Source organism: Lycium ferocissimum, chromosome 12, assembly GCF_029784015.1.
Source record: "Lycium ferocissimum isolate CSIRO_LF1 chromosome 12, AGI_CSIRO_Lferr_CH_V1, whole genome shotgun sequence".
Taxonomy (NCBI): domain Eukaryota; kingdom Viridiplantae; phylum Streptophyta; class Magnoliopsida; order Solanales; family Solanaceae; genus Lycium; species Lycium ferocissimum.
This window is the reverse complement of record NC_081353.1, coordinates 48,336,670-48,357,904: the sequence shown is the minus strand read 5'-3', so window position 1 is coordinate 48,357,904 and position 21,235 is coordinate 48,336,670. Positions and strand designations below refer to the sequence as shown.

At 35.2% G+C, this 21,235-nt stretch overlaps 1 protein-coding gene across 2 annotated transcripts; it reads right to left on the bottom strand.

Annotated features, from left to right (window-relative positions):
* Positions 1-4,390: 4,390 nt before the first annotated feature.
* Positions 4,391-20,975, bottom strand: LOC132040462 (exocyst complex component SEC5A-like). 2 transcript variants are annotated; one of them, XM_059431102.1, is made up of 23 exons: positions 20,672-20,975; positions 20,020-20,270; positions 18,401-18,555; positions 18,222-18,316; positions 15,973-16,167; positions 15,751-15,878; positions 15,467-15,625; positions 14,560-14,664; positions 13,685-13,759; positions 12,530-12,667; positions 12,247-12,438; positions 11,303-11,446; positions 9,320-9,446; positions 9,034-9,244; positions 8,251-8,366; positions 7,942-8,170; positions 7,275-7,368; positions 6,545-6,622; positions 6,404-6,460; positions 6,055-6,204; positions 5,517-5,732; positions 5,121-5,340; positions 4,391-4,923 (listed from the first exon to the last, which is right to left on the bottom strand). In XM_059431102.1, the coding sequence occupies exons 1-22, from the start codon at positions 20,784-20,786 to the stop codon at positions 5,128-5,130; spliced, it is 3,243 nt and encodes a 1,080-aa protein (XP_059287085.1). In that variant the 5' UTR covers positions 20,787-20,975; the 3' UTR covers positions 4,391-4,923; positions 5,121-5,127. The 2 variants fall into 2 exon arrangements, with proteins under 2 accessions (XP_059287085.1, XP_059287084.1); XM_059431101.1 differs by having other exon boundaries at positions 4,391-5,340.
* Between the last annotated feature and the right edge of the window lie 260 nt (positions 20,976-21,235).

The following is a 21,235-nucleotide window of genomic DNA, read 5'->3' as shown; positions in this document are numbered from 1 at the left end:
ACATAATTTAGAAGGATAATTTTATAAGTCCTATATTTTTACAACTATATAAGGATAACATCTAAATAACACTCTAAAAATGGATACTTGCGTAACTCAACCAAAGAAAACAAAAGAAAGAATTAAAGAAGGGAATCAATCGCCATTGCCCAAAAAAGAAAGGGAGCAAAAAGGTGAAAAGCATAATTTTACAAGTGGATGATAAGTTGAAAAGTAAGACCCATGAAAATGAAGGTGCATGTTAAATGTCACTATTACTGGGCTCATAATAAATGGACCAAAAGAAAAGCGGGGAAAAAACGTAAGTAAACATAAATATAAAAATATTTACATAGTGTTAACAGGTAAATGCAGTAAACATTTAGTAGCAATTTAATGAAGAGTTCTACAGTAAATCAACTTCCTATTTATAAGGAACCCTCCGTACGTGAAGCGGCGTTGATAATTCCACGATTATCTACCTATTATTTCGTGGTACTGTAACTGCCTTCTCATTATTCTATATATTTTATACTCACAATGTGAAGATATCTTATAAGCAGTCTACTTTTTTTTTTTTTTTTTTTTTACCTTTCTTATACTTCTTCCTTATTCTAGTCTTTATTCATTGTTCATCCATGGAATTATATTTGATTCAATATGGTGGATAATAAATTGATTATACTTTGTATAATAAATATTATATACATGGTATAATTTTATTACACCCTTTGTTATAAAGTATATATACCTTTCATAAATTGATTATACCTTGTGTAATAAATATTGTATACGTTGAGTAATTTTATTATTAGTTGTATAATAAAATATACTCTGTATAATCTTATTATTAGTTGTATAATAAAATATACTCTGTATATTCCAGGTATTATATTGCTTGGACCTGATTTTGTTTCCCCATTGTTGTCGATGCTGAACCTGAAAACGTAAGGAAAAATCTACTAGAAATAAAATTGCATGTCAACCCTTACTTCAAATTTGTTAAGAAAAGTTTCTTTTTGAATTACAGATACAAAATATTCTTTTGACATTATATATGAAAAAAAAAAAAAAAAAAAAAAAACCAAAGACCCTTTACTAATTAGACACACAGCGTGAGAGGCTCATTTTTTTTTCTAACCTTAAAACTTGCGTGAATCCTCTGTAACTCTATCAACCAAAAAGGGAAAAATGAAAGAATATAGGGATGAGTAATAGGAGATGGACGATATATTTGTTGAAGAAGATTGATGCGTTGGTAGATGTTTATCTTAAATCAGAGAGATAAATGATGTATTTATCTCTTAAATGATGAATAAATATCCTGATTTTGGGGATATTCCCATTCGTCACATACTTCTTTTAATGTGTTATATATGTAATGAATAGTGTTGTTTTTGAAGAATATGAAAAATTCGGCTATTTATGTTCTTAATTTTTGTATACTGACTTATCACGTAATTTTCTCAAGAAAAGCACATGAAAAAGCCCACATTCAGCAGCTGTGTGTAAAAGGGACGTTTGCAAAAGTTCATGTTGTTGCCTTCAAAAGACAAATTGCAATTCTAAAAAAAGGGACTTTTACAGGATTATCCTAGCTGGATAAAAAAATTATCCGTCTATATTCATTTACAAAATTCAGCTTATTATATTAAAGATTAAATATTTGTTCAGTCATATAAGGCTTCAACTTAAGACTTTGAAATTATACCAAATCATACTCGATAACTGAAGCACGGAGGAAAAGAGCCGGAAAGGGTGAAGCCTCTCTTTCAGAAAAGGTAGCCGTAATGATTCCCGTATCCAATTTTTCACGGTTGAGTAAAGTGGCCCGTTTCCTTTAAACACCAAAAATCTATTCACTTTCGGCAGACACTTTTTACCGCGTTATGGAAACCAACACCAAAGGGGGCGCTACCTCAAAAGACATCCAACTTTACCAAAAGCCCCGATTTTTAATGGTCAAACTCCACCAATTTACAAATTAGTGAATTTAAAATTAAAATGAGTTGGCACAATTTAATTGAGTTGGCATAATTTAAATGGTGAACAATTTAATTGGCCACTTAATCCACGTGGGAGGCGGCCCGTTGGTTTTACTCTGCGATAATGGTGCAAAAGTGTCTAAGTGGAATAGGAATAGGCGCACTTGAAGTGTGCCTAATACAAAAATGGAGCAAAGGCTTTAGGTCTTCGTCGTGAAAGAAGTGGATGACCACAGGTGTTTGTCGATGGGTTTGGCCTTCAGAAAAAGCCATCATTAAAAAAATTGCATAACATGTCATAAGAATAGTAGGACTATAGTGTTATATATATACACACTATTAAGGGTATATAACTTGTTAATTGTATCCCCTGAAGGCATACAACGTACATATTTGTTTAAATACTCACTCAGGTTCAAATTAAATGTTTATTTAGCCTTTTTATTTTGGTTCAAAATAGTTTTCACTTACATAATCAAGAAGGAATAACTTTATTTTTTCAAATTTTCTCTTTTTAAGCGCTAAGTGACCAAATTCCTATGTGACAAGTTAATAGCAATATGCGAATTTTAATTAAAGGTAGTTTAGTCAAAATACATATTTTTTTTTTAGAAATTAGTATTTTTTTAAGGGGCGTGTTAAAGGTGAAGTGAACACTTATTTTGAACCGGAGGGAGTATTTTATAATTTGTGTTCATCTAGGTATGAAATAAAATATTTTTTAAAATAATATTTTTGCAACATGATCATTCTCGTTAATTTCCCAACAAAGAAATACTTTGTGGGCATATGAGTAATGTTACTTTCAGTCTCTTAAGTCCACTTCCTCTTATATTATCTTTGATTTTACTCATGTCCACTTCAATGTGATGTAACAAGAGAGGATAAAGCCACAATTGGATTAGTTTTTTGTTTCCAAGCTACATTATTTTATTGCTTTTCTTTGGTCCTTTTGGTTTGATATGCTTTTCTTTGGTTCTTTTGGTTTGCTCATAAATATCAAACTATTTGTCCTTCAAATGACAATCCAATGGTCAAGATGGTACCATCCAAATTATAGTGCACTTGAGGCCACCACTGCCCAGTTAGTACCTCCAGATTTTGATGCACTTGTTGTCCAATTGCATCTGGTTGTTCCTTTTTTAATCATAGTAGTGCTTTCTATTTTTATTTTTTGTGACATGGAATTAATTTGTAGTAAGCAAAAGGATGGAGAACTACTTTGAAGGATCAAAGTACAAAATATTGAGGACACACTTCAACTAAATCATGTCAACTGCTACCTGATTATCACATTCTACAAGTAAGCGCTTAATACCTATAGACAAAGCCAAAACAACACAAACCAAATTTCAGCATGAAGAATACAACCACCCCAATATCAACAATAAACATGAGGTGATATGCATTCAGGTACTTACCCTTGATTTATGTAAAGGATCTAGTCGATTGGATAACTTTTACTATTCTTCTCCATTTGAATTATTATGCTCCAAATGTTTTGAAGAAAGTTGGTATTCTTTTTCCATTTGAATTATTGTGCTCCACACGTTATTTATCAAATCCATTCAGAACAAACTCACAACATATTATGAATATATAATTAAAGAGCAAATCGATTTCTTTGAGAACCAAGAGAAGTTAAATTAAAGTTCGATTCAAGTTGAAATTTCGCACTCGAGTTGAGGATTAAAACTCAAAAGAGTAACCATAACCATAGTTCTTATAATTCGCTCATCCAGATTGGCCATTAAAAAAGAAATTGAAAAGTTAATAACAGCCTGACTGTTGGATGATGTACTAGCTAGTCTGTATTTTGTAAATTAACACGAATGTGGCAACAGAAACTTTACTCTTTCAATGGTTAATCTGGATATGCATATAAAAAAAAATTCAAGATATTCCTATATAATCTACCCCACAGGTTAATTTCTCCTTAGTTCAAGGAAAAAAGTATCAAAGCTAGCAGAGCAGAACCAAAGGGCCAAATCCTTAATTTAGCAGGAACAAGCAAGAACTATCTATTTAATATTTTTCTATCCTTCATTTCATCTCACTCAGGCTCAGGAGATACTTTCCGGGTGCTGGTAAGTTTGCTTCGACTCAGTGACATTTATCTAACATCCGGTGTGTACACCAAACCAAACAATTTAACCTTAAGAGTCAGTTTAATAGTTAGAAATTAAAGTAAGAATACATATCACCTGCCATGGTTAAATTGGTTAATGATGACAGTTAATATACACAACATATATCTTGTATTATTTTGGTGTCAACACCGAGTTTGGATAATTTTTTTCTCCCCCCTCGGTATCTGGAAGAGGGTAGGAAGTATGAGCTAAAAGATCTACAAGATCCTCATGTGCTATGTAAAAACTGCCAACTTTTCACCCAAAAGCAAAGGGAAAAAAAAATTAGAGGATAAATAAAACAAGAAGTAGCTTCATAAAACTTTAACGCCCTTCCTACCGAGTATATACTATGTAGGAACATTTCCTTCATTACAAATGCTTAGTGAATCTGAAAAATGAAAAATGAAACCCAAAATTGTGCAATATCAAAAGTATTTTCTGCTCACATATTGCATGAACGATGGCAACTTTCAATACCATCACTAAGTTTAAGAAGGATGTACCATTGCATGAACTGGATGATGAAACAAGAGAAACTGCAAGTAACTCTCCAGTTTCACCTCGACTTTCTGGCAAGAAAATGCAGAAACTGAATGGGCTTTTGAGAATAACATATTTCCAAGGAGCAATTCCTAGTTTTCCCATCATTATTATGCTGATTTAATGAAGACCAATCCTTTCTCCAAGAAGATTATGTGTTTCACAGCTAAATGAAGCGCCCCACTGTGCAGCTTGAAATATGGAACGAAAACCGGAACACATTATACATAGGACATGACTGTCATCCAACTGCTAATCATCCTTGATACTGTTAAAATCAACTCAACCTGGAAAAGCCAACTAATTTATAATGAGGACTGTGATTATGGTTTCATTATCAGCAACGCTGAAATTAAAATGAAGCTGTGATTATAGTTAAATTATTAGCAAAATGTCCCTCCCATCCGATAAAAGAATGTAAATTTACTATAAATCAACTGCACAAGCATTATTGGAGTAGACTTCGAGAAAAGAAAATGGATACTTCTGATCTATCTGCGTCTTTGCTTGGAGTAGCTCGCGGGTCCAACATTTTGAGATCCTCTACCGGGAGAATCTGTTGATCCTCTAAAAGAAGCATAAGCTGCTTTTGCTGAATCTGGGACAGAATCCAGAGGAATTGACTCCACAAAGCATGCTGTATTGATTCGAGTCCTCTCAAGTTCAGATTGAAGTAGGTCAGAACTATACTGCTGCGCAAGAGCCTGTCAAGGCATGCAAAAAAAGGTGGCGAAACACTTTAATAACAGAAATACCTTGTGATAGTAAACAATATTCTAAAAGAAAATTTATGTCTTAACAACGTCCAAAGCAGATTGCATAGAAAAAATAAATGACCAGAAATCTGGAAAAAAGTCGATAGAGAGGAAGTATTTCATACAATCAGGTCATCCGGTGATATAGTCCCCCCTTGCTGCATTTCATCCTGAAGTACATCATCATTTCCACGTGTTGGCCGGCGACTATGACTTGGAGTCTCAATAGTGTCTGGGACACTCTCAGTTGCTTTCTCTAAGAGGACCCCTTGTAAATTTTTTAGAGACTCCCTTGCTTCATGTGTGAAATAAGGGTTCAATATGGTCTCAAAATAATCAAGCTGCATGATTAAGCCACACAGACTATCAGTGTCAGTGCCAGACACTTAGTCAGTTCCCTGTTTTATTCTACCAACCTTTGGTACTCCATAAAAATATTTAGAGAAACAAAATGCAAGAACATGGAATCTAAATCCCCTCTCTCCACATTTTATTTTAAGTATTTATCTGCTTATACTTGTCGCATACAGAATAAAAGCTTAAGCAATACAAAATCAATCAAAGAAACAAAAGCAAAAAAACCAACTTGTATTTGCACCATCCAAACGTAAGCTCTCCAACGGAAAAAAGTTGATTCCTGGAAGCACTAGAAATTTAACTGACCTCAAGCATAAGCTGACAAAAGCCATTCACGTCTAATACTGCAAAATCTGTATCTTGGTTTTCATGAAAAAGGCTTAAGAAAGTGTCTATTAGGCCTTCAACAAGAATACCAAGTGTCTTATCCAGCAGAGGCTTACAACCAGCAAATACCTGTAAGAGAAAAAACAAATTTAGAAAGTTAGACTAACCAATCCGGAGAGAATGGTATAAGAAAACCATCATGTTAAAGATAGAGATTTGAGATTTAAAACTTTTTAAACTCTGCACCAGATAAATCAATTAAAATCTCCCTCTACCAAAAATAAATGAATGAGCAAAAATATCCACCGAAAAGCGTTGAAGAATTTACCTCTGCATGTACAGCAACTAAAGTGTGTAGCAAATCCACTGCAGCATCTCGTACCCCCTGCAACGCATAGATAATCGTGCTATCATTCCAAGTGGAAAACATTTTCTGTTATCGAAACCAAAAATGAGAAATATTTATTACCTTAACTGCTGGTGCAGCACCCCATTGTACACCACCCTCCAATAAATAGTTTACAGCAGCTGTTCTAAACAAATTTGTCTGACAAAATATTTCCAAAAATAGAATATTTAGGGATCCTCCAATCAGGGATAAGGTGAAGTTTAAGAGGCAATCCGCTATTCTTTTAGAAAAATCTTCCTCACCAATATAAAGCACAAAGTATCAATATCTTATTATCATCTTTTGTGTTTTTCAGGTTTCACCTCCCTTGATGGGGTAAACACATATCAGCTAACTCGTCCGTCTCCCGGGATCAAGTCATCAGGGTCTGGGGTTAATATAGACAGAGAGGCTATCTGGTCATGGATGTTCCTTGAGGATACTGCTAGAGTTAACATTTTAAAAACCACATTGTTTAGGAAAAAGAAAAAGTAAAAGGACACCATGATAATTAAGGAAAATACTGAAAGGGGAATAGGAACCTTTTTAAGCGACGACAGGGAGCATAAACCTTGTATAGTTATGAAAGTAAGAATGTTCTTAAGTGATTTATTTCAAAAGGCATAAGTATCTCTGATTACATCACTACCATTTTGTGAATCTAGCAGAGTGCTTTGTGCACCATTGCTCACTTGGAATTCCTACAGATATGTACCTAAAATTTACTTCGGAAAATTTCTTGAGGAGTTCTCCATGACAATAACAAGTTGAAACAATAATGAAACAAAACAGATCTATTACAGATGGATACCTTTGCCAAAGTATACTGCTCAAGAACATTTTCTTCAAGCCCAGAGAAAGACTCAATTAGATCTTGCATATCACTGTCCTCTTCATCCTTGCCCCTGCAGTAGCACGGCACTTTAGTATCAGCGTTAGCAAAGGCCTTTAACGACACTAGATAGTAGATAGTATGATGTTAATTTAATGTTAGGTAGCTCGGCAAATATTATTCTGTCAAAGTTTTTAAAGATGAGATGACTGCCGAAAAGAACTACTCAAGTGAACATTTTAGGTCCTAATAACACATCGCTACTTCTTTGTTCAGAGACAGCTTTCAGATTCCTGGGGAGAAAAAAGCTTCTTCATTTAAAAAGTTAAGAGAGATAGGCCCTTAAAACTAGTCATCTTATAGAAAGTATGGAACAGAAGTGGTTCGGAAAACATACAAACTCCTATTGCCCATCAAAATGCAACTCTTTACACAATCAATCTGGGAAGTGGTTCTGCAACATATTGATATAAAAAAGTACCCCTAACCCTGTCCACCCCTATTAAGTGGATTGTATCCAATGTTTCTGACATTATATTCGACGAAACAAATCATACAAAATAGATAAGCAATACAGTACTAGAAAGCTACTTGTACTGTTTAACTTGATTTACAAGCTATAAAGTACTCAATGCTATTTTTGTACCTCGACTGCAGCCAAGTTCGTCTGTACTTGCTGCACAATTCATGAGCAAGTTCATCTTTGAAAAATCCAATATTACTTACGACCATCAGCAATTGCCGTTGTGGATCAACTATACTTCCTGGAAGAGGATCCGATGATTTTTCTTCTGGTTCAGCATGTCCGTTTTGAAAATGTAAACTTTCTCTGTCATATTCGTTCAGAAGCTGATTGCCAGTGTGGCCCAGCTGGCCTAATTAGAGTGCAAAATTTGTATTATATTCCAAAGTTTATCAGCTACTGAAATACTGAGGTATCAGCTGCGTTACATACCGGCAAAATTAAGCAAACAGTTCAAAAAGGCAAGTCTAACAGATTCCTGAATTTCTTGAAGCTGCAAGAATATGTCCTCTGACTTCATAGCCTCATTCCTCAAAGACTGAATCATTCTGGAAAGAACAAACATGCAGAAATTAGGGTGCAATAACCATTAACTATTCGGACATTTTGCAAAATTCACCCCAATTAGCAATTTCAGCTCCTTCTCCTGAAGGCCTATATTACACTGCCCACACAACTTAAGAAGACAAGAGGCACTACATCTTTGCTAACAAGAAATTATATATCTGCTCAATCAATTATCTGTCACTTATAAAACATTCAAAGATGAGTTGTCATAATAGTTTATGGTGTCAATAAGCATAACTTGTTACAGAAGTATCACCGGACCACAGTACAATGGAAATCAAATAAATTACCCCTTCGTATGAATATGAACACGATTGTGTGTCAATAGAAGTGAGGGAACACAAAACTATTTTTAACACATTTTTCTGTGCGAGCCAATGCATATTTGAATTTCTCTTGATAGTTTCACAAACACATACATTTGGATGCACGCATTCTACTTTTAAATTAATTGATGCTAGATTAAATTACTTCCTGACAAACATAAAAGGCAATTTAACAAGTGTTTTGCATATTGAAAAGAAACAAGCTAGGGAAACAAGCTAGGGAAAATCCTTCAGCTTACCGCAGTATGTACCGGGAGGATTAGATCACATTTGGAGTTATATTTAAATGTGCATACAACATTTTGTGATATATTTAACTTACGAATTGATCTGATCCATTGCAAATGTGATAATTGAACGGAAAGCCAGAGGCAAGGAAGAAATTGTATATGGAGATCTGTTCCTTTCTAAAATAGATACTGGGATCCAGGTCTCATCTTTTGATATCTTCTCAGTTGTAGTACGCATCCAAGAACAGAGCCTCAATATATAAATTTTTGTGACCTCAGACTGAAGTGTGCGCAATGCCGTAACTGTTAATCACCGGAGACATCACTCGGAAACATTTCACAGACAATAGCATGCGTCAACTTGGAAAGTTTACATACCAGCAACTGGAGGTGCTGATTCTTTGGCTTCAAAAGCATGACATGCTTTAGATATCTCTTTTATGGAATCACTCATGTACGGGCAAAGAATATTTGATTCTTCAAGATCCCGAAATGTGTTCTGAACCTGTGAGTAATTTCAATATTCTATGATATGCATTAGGAATAAGCATGAATACATATTAAAATCACAAAAACTACTATCCGATCTCCTAGAAAAAGCTCCAAATCGATTTTAAATCCAGTGTCAGCTAAAACAGACTAAATACACCAAAAGAACTATACAAGGTGGAATGGTAATTACCAAATGTGACTGAGGTTGGTACAACGTAAGAGTTTCAACTAGCAACGTGTATGACAAAAATTGAAAACATAAGATATATAAGCTAGGACCACTGAGATAGAAGAGAGGTAGAACCCAAACCATGAATGTCATATTTCCTAACAAGTTTTGACATAAGATTAGTGAGATCAAAGAGAGATGAAGAGTTTATTTCACTCAATTTCTCACTACAAGACACGAGGATAACTTTACAAATTTTTATACAACCAAAACAGACAGAAGCCTTAGCTACATTCATATGATTGGGTCTACTGGAAAAGAAGGATGTCATGAAGAAAGTGAGAGTTAAAAGATCGTACCGTCAAGATGGTATTCCCTGTAGAAGTACGGAATGACTAGGGGAAACCACAGTAGCATGCCTAACCAAGCTATTCAATGTTATATCATGGAGAGAGAAAATGTCAATGAAGAGAGTGCATCTTGGTTTTAGTTTATAAGAACAAAGGAGATATTCAAAATTGTGCATACTACTGAGGTGTTAGACTTAGGAGCCATAGGTTGAAATTCGGAAAAGAACTACAGGGCATAGATTTAAGGACATTATAAGGATGATAGAGACAAGTCTAGCTTGTGCCTAGTAAATCTACAGTAGAGATTATACTTTTCCCAAGAAGAATTTATAAGAAGAGGAAGAAGGATATTCACATAGAAAGCATACAATAGAGTGCCAAGAAAGTTCTTCAATAGGTGCTTTCCATTGAAGGAATCCATATCAAATATATAAATTCCATAAAAGATAAATATGAATGAAAAGTCACAAATTTGAGAACGCTGAGAGAGGGATAGGTTCTTGATATTAAAGGAACCCCTATCAAATACATAAATTCCATCAAAGATTAATATGAATGGAAGGTCCCAATTATGAGAATAATGAGAGAGGAGATAGAAAGATCGTGGATGTAAACCAAGTATTTGCCTTGAGACATTGCTTGTTTATCCTAGATGAGCTAATTAATAGTTTTGGAATGAGGTTCTATGGTGCATGCTTTTGCAAATGATATTTTAATTGCCGAAACTAGTAAGGGAGTCAAACAAAAGCAGTCTACAGATTAAGGGTTTTAGAATAGTAGAAGCAAGACATAATATATGGATTGCAAGTTTTATCTCCATAACAACGAAGATGAAGTAAGATCAAATGGAATTATTGGAGCCCAAACACACACAATTCAGATATCTAGACTCAATCTTCTAGAGAATGGAAATGATAGATTAAAAAAGAAAGGAGCTTAAGTTGTCTATTAACTTGCGGCATTAATATAAGGATCTTTTATTTCTGGAATCATCATGAGATTTCATATTTTGCAGGAAATTCATTTCTAACTACGTGATTGTTTATCTTTAAATGAGGTCTAAGCTAGTCCCTTTTAATCTGGATTGTGATATCAGGATTCTGTTCCGAATTAGGCAGATTTGGCAATAATGGTGCAGTTGTCTCAAAAGAAAGTAATGCAAAATGTAAAAGATAAAGACCAATTTTAGCTGGCCTAAAAATTGAAAAATAAAGTCCCAAAGTGGCAGTGTCAGAAACAACAAATTACTCTATCAACAGCCAGAAAAGGGAAACAACTAGGCGCACAAACGTCTCAAAGTAAACTAACCCACTGCAGCTTACTCTCCTGCCATCAAGAGGAAGCATTTACCTCGGATCCATAAGCTGATAAAGTACTCTGCAACATCCCAGCAACTTCATCAAGAGAATGACTTGAATACTTTCCATCTCCCACTTTTTCTTCAGTTTTCTTTGCAGAGACATTGACATTTGAATCAGAAGACACTTGGGAACCCTATATACAAGAAAAGAACTATTAACTTCAAAGAGCTATCAAATGGAAGCAAATAATAAGTCTTAATAGAAAAGACTTCAAAATTAATGCACATCCCCAAAAAATTGGAGAAGCAACAAATTCCTCTAGTGAACGAGAAAAAGTTAGTAATTACAAAATCTATTCCCAGAAATATACCATTTGAAGTTACAAACATTACAAAAAGAATGACAGAGAAACTATAATCAAAAGGAATACATAGATGGCCGTCTCAAATGGACACAACCAAAAAGAATGGTATTTCACAGTACTACTAACATAAAATGTGCCAGGAAATACACTACTTTTGGAGGATCCGACACGCGCAACATGTGTAGTAATGGATTCTGAAAAAACAAATTTAAGGGGAAATAAAACAACATCGACTACCGAAGGCAAGTACTAATTTAGCAATTTTATTCCAAAAGCGCATCAGTGCCTCAAATTTACTCCGCTAAAGCTATCTGGTCCTCACTGACTTGGTAGAATGGTAGATGACAGAGGATATCTTAATCTTATCATAGAATATATGCACCGATAGTGGCGGATCTAGCATGCTGGGTGGGGGTTCCATTGAACCCCCAACTTTCGACGCGGAGCATAAATTTTGTGTAAAAATTTATTAAAACTGCAATAAATACTAGACATGAACCCATGACTTTTAAAATATGACGGGTTTACACTAAGAATCTTAAAGTTGAACCCATAAAGTTTAAATCTTGGATACGCCTCTGTGCACCGACCTGATGAATAATGTGAAAGGGGTAAGAGAGTCTCACTACCTTTGCAAATTTCCCACTGAAAACCGAAACAGAAACTTTCCAGAAGGCAGGCACATGATGGATAACAACAGCAGTCAACCTACGTATATATTTTCCTCTAAGAGCATCACCTTGTTCACCGGCCATCTCTAATGGTTCCGAATCACCAGGAAGATGTGTACTTCCAAGAGATGCAGAGTAATCAATGTCTGACTGACCATCATTCATAACATTTAATGAGAATCATTGATTAGTAGTTGAATTAATAATAAGTGGTTTTCTGATAACAGGTAGCCATGCTTACGGAATGGTTCAGATCTTGCTGAATTTGCCTCCATTTTGCATCAGATAAAGCTCTTTCTCTCATCTTATTCTGTAAATTCTCCATCCTTGCTTCGTGATCTAAAGAGCATTTCTCAAGCAAGCCTCGAATTCTGTGGTTCTGAAAAATGGCACAATTATGTCCAAACTTTTTTCGTATTGTGGAAAAGTCAGAATGAAGTGCCATCCATAAAGCTAGCTAACATTTACCACATCCATAAGGGGAGATACTATAACATTGTGTTATAGGAGGAAAGAAAATGCCAATCCTTCTTAATTAGGAAGAGAAGAGGTTTTTTACGACATACCCTGAATTTTCCACTTCTATGAGAATTAAGCAATGAAAAGCCAGATTTCTCAAACATGACAAGCATTGAAGTTCAGAGGAGATAGATAGAGACAAAGCTATAAGCACTAATGTTACTATATGATCTATTATTAATCAGTTAGAGCAATGAAAACCTTGAAACAGTATAAGATCAGTTTGTGAATATTAAAAGGTCTCACTATATTCTTTACTAATCCCAATAGCTAATTCTTAATCATCATTAAAGACAGCATTAAACTGCTTAAATGTTTTTTATTGGCATATAATAGCTTAAATAACTGATCAAAATGAATATTCTTCTTTAAAATCTAATTAAAATATAATCGGTCTTTTGTAGAACTTAAGTTCACAACAACTGCCTTAAATTATATGACTAGTTTTTAAACTTTCTTAAATGCAAATGGTGGGATTGATATGATAATATCTGTAAAACTAATGCTGATCTGAAAACACCTTAAGCAAGCTTTTCTTTTATATTTCTTTTCCTTGAACCTTTTGTATGGGAAGAAGATCTCAATGCCACATGGAAATGGGAGAGACAAATTAAGGAAGAACAAGATTTCTCTCTGTCCTCAATGTAGGTCCCCGAGCACCATGAACATTTGATTTTTGCGTTGTTAGCATCAACTAAAGTTTGGCTTCTAAAAGCCAACAACTAAACAGCATTTTAGAAGGGTGGGGGGGGGGGGGGGGGGGTGATGAGGGGTCCGAACCACCTTCCAGCAAGCACCCCGTCCCGCCTCTGGTCCCCACCCTAAGCATAGCGCTAATATGTAATAAAAAGGATGATATTGGATATAGATGCTTCACCTGTATATTTAAGTAGTGCCATACAGGATCTGATTCAGGTTCCAACTCCAACAAGAGCCTCACTATATTTTCAAGCTACAAGAAACATTAAGAAATCGCACATAAGTAAGAAGTGGAGTTTGAGAAAACTCAGAACTTTTTAAAAAACTAATACATAAGTAAAACTGTCAGCATTTAAAAGGTTGCACCCAATGCCAAGGTATGAAAGTCAAGTCCAAATGGAGATGAAGACTGCAACCGAATCAATTTTATAGGAAAATCAATCATTTGCAAGAACAACGGTAATATCAAGTGTTTGGTGTACCAAAAACTTGAATGAATTCCGAGATATGACTCGCCTAACACAATCAAGACAATGAATACAGAATAACTAAATCTTCCATCAGGTATAAGTAGAACATACAACAATTTTTATTGGCTTCCCACATGTACTACATAGATAGATTTATAGTCCAGAAAATGTTTTACTCTTCCCAATACCCACGTGCTCCAATATATCAGTAGATCATGTTACTCTCAAATGAATAAGAAACAAAGTTATGGAACAGGATGGTCAAAACTGATCACTGGCTATCAAAACAGCTTTGGATGTGTATAGGAAGGGAGGGGGAGCAAAACCAGTTGTAAGTATCGAGTATTCGTAAATGCCTACTGAAAACCCAGGCCTAAATTTTAATGTTTTAAATCCAGAAAGACGATGGACCTGAGATCTTCAGTCTCTCAACTATTTCAGATAATACTGTAATATTCATGCAGCTCTTTACGGAGACTTTAGAGAACCAACATTCCACCGTGACACCATCCTACACTTTCCATATATTCTACCTCTCAAAAAGATAAACTGAAGTTGGTAAAATAACTAAAGGATGACTTACATTTGTCAGCTCAATATGTGGATCTTCCAGAGACTTGTAAAGCATGCCTTTAAACTCTTGCATAACTTTTTCAACCTCCCCAACGACACGCTTCAAAATTCCTACCTGAAGAGAACACATAAAATAAACTGTGACTAAAACAAAAGCAAAACCTTTGAATAATGATGACAAAAATAACAAAGAAGGCAGAATCTATATGCAAAGAAGTAGAAAACCTAACAAAGAAACTTATGTAATAATCAGAAAGATAAGCTCAAGGTGTCAAGCATCATATAGAAGTTAAGCGCACATTTTTACTACTAAATCAAACTAAAGATAACAACAGCATGAAACTCAATCAAGTGCCATTTTCCCAAGTTGATGCCTACACGAAGAATTTACCTGCACTAGTCAGAAATAAGCCTTAAAGCATTTCTTTTAAATAAGCATGGACTCATTAAACAAGGCAATCAGGAAGTTTCTATTCATGTACATTGAGGTGAACACAAATGGGTTAAGCAAACAAAAGACGTTAATTTCTAGCATAGAACATCCGCATTTGCCAAAATGTATGTCGTAGGAAGGGCCTCGCTGAAATTTACTTAGAAACTCCAAAATAATTCTTATAGATAAGCTTTTTCTACCCAAATTACTAGAGTTGAGCATTGCCAACAGCCATGTACTAGCCTGGAGTATGCTATCATATTATGACCACAGGGTATCTTGGATTAATTGATTACTAAGACTGGGAAAAATTGGGCGTCACACACAGAGAGACGTGTACATGTATAGCTGCAATTAACTTCTGCATATTCTTGTGTAAGTATATTTATTTGCAGGATCTAGATCAATTTCAACAGTTTCAAACAAAAAGCAAAATCTGCTACTGGCAAATGTTGAAGTCATAGAATAATTAAGTCTTCCATACATGAGAAGGCAGCACAATTGACTTCGCTTTCCTGTACTCCCTCACTGCCAGGTCATATTCACCCTTACTAATGCTTTCACGAATGGTACTTGGCAAGTTAAACAATGTTCGGAACCTCTGAAGCATTCCTTGAACAGATCTTATCTTCTCAGCTTGAGCCTACAGGGAAATGTTTCTATTTGTTACTTACTAACAACAAAAGAAGAGGCAATAAATCCACGGTTACAATAATCAACTTCACTAAATGGATTGAACTAAAAAATACAGCATCACATCCTACCAACCTGTCTTTCAAATAGTGACTCAAAAGCACGGTTAGCAACTGAATTGATTCCTTGCATACAATCATATAAGTGTTTAGTTCCAGAACCTTCAGGATCTTCCTCAATGCGTCTCAACTTTGATTCAATATCTATAGCAAAAGCATCACACCCAGAATTAGATCTTCCAATGATAAAATCAAAGTAAGACGAAAACTTCATCCCAAAACAAGTTGTGAAGCTAACCATCAATCGTCGTTTTGCAAGATACGAAGCAATCAAAATTCTCTTTGACCAATTGTTTTTTCTGTTGCATACGTGCTTTAAGATCAGTTTTCAAAGAAATAGCACCTGCCTCTAACTCTGCTGCACTAGTATCTTGGTGGATTCGGGATAGAAACAACTTTGAGTCAAACTTCTCAGAGAAATAATTCAACCTCTCTGCAAAATTGATGCAATATGTTGTAAAAAATCAGTTGATTAGAATCAAACTGAGATTGAACTATAGAAGGAAATCATAGTAGAAAGTGAAAATAGGAAACAAGTAGTTCATCAAAAAGATCTTGTAAATTCTCGGGCATTAAGCAAAAAGAGATAACCGACACGCATGATTTACAGAAATTACCAAAATCACTTAACATATATAAATTTAGTATTTATAACATCAAACTGCAATTAAAACTACTAATTTCAGCACCCAATATACAATAATGCCTACATTAACACAACTCAAATTTAAACATCATCTTAAGATGTAATTCTGACAAGGCCAGCCCTTAGTTTTCAATAGTCAAACCGTTAAAAGAACTAATGTGCAGTATTTAATTGCAATAGTAAATGTACTAAGGGAACATAGAAAAGAAGCGTAGAATCAGCAGAAGAAGGACGAGTCATTTTCTGAAGAAGAAAAAGAGGACCAAAGAAGTAAATCAAAAGTGAAGCAACCTCTTCCCTTTCTCTTCTTTTTTGTCCTCATTTGAAGTCAGATCCTAAAGAAATGGTAGCTTCCCGCTTAAATCACTTGGCACTTTACTGTCTGAAGCACATCGCTTTGCTCATGAAGCGATAACCTGGCTTCACATCACTCTATCGGTTTAAGTGACAAAGACATGGCATTTGACAGTGCTGAATATCCCTCAAGTGACACAACAGGACAAACCGTTGCTTGGTTTGTGGATTACTGGTGGGATAAGGAGAACAAAATTAGAATGCCTAGAACTTGTACATTACAAATCTTATAATTTTGGTAATCTACAAATTCTAGGCATAATCACATCTCCTGACATAACCATCAAACTAAACAAATCAAATACATTCAGATTGGGTACTACTCTAGAATAATTTAGACCAATCTTCAATTTCACTAAGTCCGTTCAATAGATTTAAAAATTTGTTTTTTTCGCTAAATCAATTACAGAATATTTCATGACAAGCGATCTCTAATTGTTGTGTTTCAACCATCAACCCAAGTAATCAATACAAAACTCATTACAAGGTAAGGGTATAAGATGGAGATTCATATGACTACAACATCTTAACAGTCCAGAACTATCTCCATTAAGATGCCCCTTCCCACATAGGATCTATAGAAGAAACTCTACTGTGTTTGCAAAAGGTAGAGGAACATAGATTTAGCACTTATCTACCAAGAATTTGCTTCTTTTGTTTTGTGTGTGTGTGTGTGTTTTTTTTTTTTTTTTTTGGGGGGGGGGGGGGGGGGGAGGGGACCGGACCTCTAAGTAATAGCTTCGGCATCTTTTATTTTAAAATATGTGTCAATGTCAAAGGGTAGTTCCAGTGCACGTCCTGCGTTTCTGTCCACCACCAAAGATATTCTCAAGAAATGCACGCATCACCGAGGGATTGCCACAAGTAAAACTTGAGGAAATAGTATAATCAGGGAATCATCCCGCTGTGGTCACCAGTTGTTAGGCTAGTCTAGTAATCTAATGCCTATTCCATACACATACAAAGTGCACTACAACAGCATCCCCATGCTTTTTCCTCAACCACAAAATGGTCTTTCCTAGTAGGATAGTACTACATCATTCCCAAATGATCCAGCACATAAGGAACGAAATGCCTTTGTCTTAAATCTGCTTAGGAGCCTAAATATTCACATGCCTTACCATATGAAACTTGAGATCCTGCAATGTCTAGCTACAAAAATTACAGAGGGAGCACAGCTACAGGTCTAAAGGATAAAGCAATAAAACAAGTTCACTCAACTGTACTAAGAGTAAGTGCCCACACTTGAATCCAGAAACATCCAATAGCTGCAGTCACATAAAGTGCTATATCATCCACTGTACAAAGTGTATTATGAACAAAATTGTCGTCATGCAGATTCATCCCAATATTTCCATTGCGTAGCACGTTCAGTTCGGAATGTTAATTGAAAGAGGCTGATGAGAAGGTATTTTCTGGGGAATTGAAATAAGAAGAGGCAAGGAAGCCCTAATAAAATAAAGTAGCTTGGCGAGAGAATTAAGTACCGCGTGTTTTGGGGTCTACATGATCCTTATCACCTACAGATGGGGAACTTGATGAGTGCTCACTGATCATCCTTAATGTTCTATTGTCAACTATCCTGTCAGTACAAAGCAGCCTCCCAGTTAGCACAAGACATTACCAGTGAACGAAATGCATAAATAAGCAAGATCATAATAAGTACCCCAATCTTAGAGGATCTATGCATTCCATTCCACGAGGGAAAGACTGCAAACTCTGAAGTGCCTTCTTTGCCAATGCCATCTTCTCCTCCTCAGCCTTAATTTGAGTGGCTGGAATTGCTCTAGTCTCCCTCATCTCCCGAACATGACGTCTTAGCTGAAAAAATTTTGATCTTTAAGTTCAGCATTCATTCGAGAATGCTTCAAACACTACTGGCCACACAAGCACACATTCTGATTCACAATGATAAAGAAGACTATTTATCTACTTCCACATGGAATGTAACTTGAAATTTATATAAAGGAACTCACAAATAAAACTGGCCCCCTTTAGATGAACAACCCCCAAATGTATGCAGTACAAAGAATAATCTCTCATAAGTAAATAAGCAACTATAGTGCTAGCAAGTACATACCAATAAAGCAAAGTCCCTTTTGGCATGGAAAATAATCTTTCAGGAAAATATTTTCTGCGAAACTCATTTTCTTTACAAATATATTCCAATACATACTCCACACCACTTGCTTCAACTAGTTAATACTTAGAAAATGCTGTTAATCTTTAATATGCAAAAATACTACCAAAACTACATCATCATACCATATCCTGCATCTTGACTTAATTATCATTAATTCCTACTTCACATTGAAGAAAAAAAAAAAAGCGAAATAATCCAGAAATGATTTTTCCAGTTTAAAATGTTTTCTCCCAAACCAAACAGACAAGAGACGGAGCAATGATGAAATTACCAATAAAAAAGAATCAAAGAACACTATGGAAAACCTCAAGAATTACCCACATAAGGACCAAAAAAAAAAAATTAAACTATCCACAGCTTTTTACCGCTTTGACAAAACATCATTGCCATCAAAACAGAATTACACCATATGCTTATTAAGCTACTACATACAGATATATCAAAAACAACAACTCCACAAAGCATATACACGCAGAGGGTGATGTTGTCCTTCAATAGACACCACTATTTTCGGGTCGAATCAAGTATATGTGTGAAAAAATGGTAAAATGTACTCTGTCAGTCCTAATTTACGTGACACTCTTTTTTTTTGTTTGTTGTCAATTAAAAATATGTATGACTTATTTTAGAACACAAGTTTCAAAAGTATTCATTTCATATTTAAACCCAAAGATCCAGTCAAACAAATTACATAAATCGGGGAGGAGGGAGTAATAATTATACATATTGTCAAATATGCTAAGGGGTCATTTGGTATGCTGGACAAGCATAAGTGGTCCTGGGATAAGCATTTAGTACTGCTTTATCCTTTGTTTTCTTACTAATCCTGGGATTAGAAATAGTACCGGAACAAGTTATCACAGTCAGATGGTGGAATAATTGTACCACGATTAGTTATCCCTAGATAAAACAATGAAAATGATAAAAATTACCCCTGTGGTCTCTCAAGCCCTTTTTCTACTAAATAAGGCGGAAGGTATTTTTGTAAACAAATGACTTCTTCCAAGAAATTGTACAATGCATGTTATTTTTAATACACAAACCAAACAGTCAATAAGAAATAATACCAGGTAACTAATCTCGGCATAACTTGTCTTCAAGGGACCCCTAAATGTACTAGGCAATTAAGAAAAATGAGATACCTCGTCTTCATCAACGCGCTTCCAGCAATCAGGTTCACCACCTTGCCACAATTCATCATCATCCTTCCCTCCTCTACTTGCTGCCCTTCTTTTCGACACTCCTTTACTACGTTCCTTAGACGACGATTGTTCCTGATCATCCCCAGATGAAATGCTGAGTATCTCCAAGTCCGAATCATCTTCATCCTCTTCCACTCCTTTCCTCTGCTTCTGCTGCACTTTTCTATTCCGCGTTGCACCACCAGTACTTCCTGTAGTAATATTTTAAAGAATTGTTGACACATGGCAATTTGACCAAGTGTCTTAAATATATAAACTGTTGGCATAGGCTATAATTCATCCTTCAGCACATATCAATTAGAAATCTTCCAATTACTTTCTCAGTCCGACGATTCTCTCCTGCCATTTGCTTTCTTTCTTTTATATTTCTATTGTCCTTTTCTTGTTATCTTTTAATTTTACCCCTTAAAACTTACTGGTATTATTTAATTTTGCTGATTCTTGTATCCTCTAATTAAAGTTAAAGATGGGCTTGTTTAATCCTGAGAAAACATTTCTAGTTTCTGGTGACAGTCATTTCTAGCATTTAATCGGTCAATTGCATTTTACTCTAAAAATATTACCGTTGTAATATTGTAAGTACTGGTTTTACCTCTGCTGGTGCTCTTCGGGTTCGGCATTGGCGGTTGCTCTGGTGGTTTTTTGCCTGTTGCTTGCTCTTGTAATGCCATTTGTAAGAGCTCATCTTCATCACTGTCACTTGACATTTTTTATGATCAGTTCGTATGTATGTTTTGTACGTTGAGAATTTTGTTTGATGTTTGGAGATGGTAAATGATTGTCCCATTAGATATGCCATGTTGAGAAGTATGGAAAAGCGCAACTATTTTCGTTGATCTTGTGTTTTGGAGGAAAGGTGTCACCGTAAATAAAGGAATTGAAAGACCATTTCTATATTTGAATGTGTACAATCATATTTCCCGAAATGGGAAAAAACAAATCATACTCTACTAGTCTACTGTATTAAAGGATCGGAAACGGGTTAAAAAATAACCCTAATATATGGCTTAAGAATATCCTTAATTTTTTATTTTTGGATTAAGAATATTCCTCCTTTCCGGTGTTTGGTCTAAAAATAGCTTCAACTTTTTGTTTTGACTCAACAATATTTCAAGGGTTTGAACCTAGAATTTTAAGGTATTTTTGGCCACTTCTT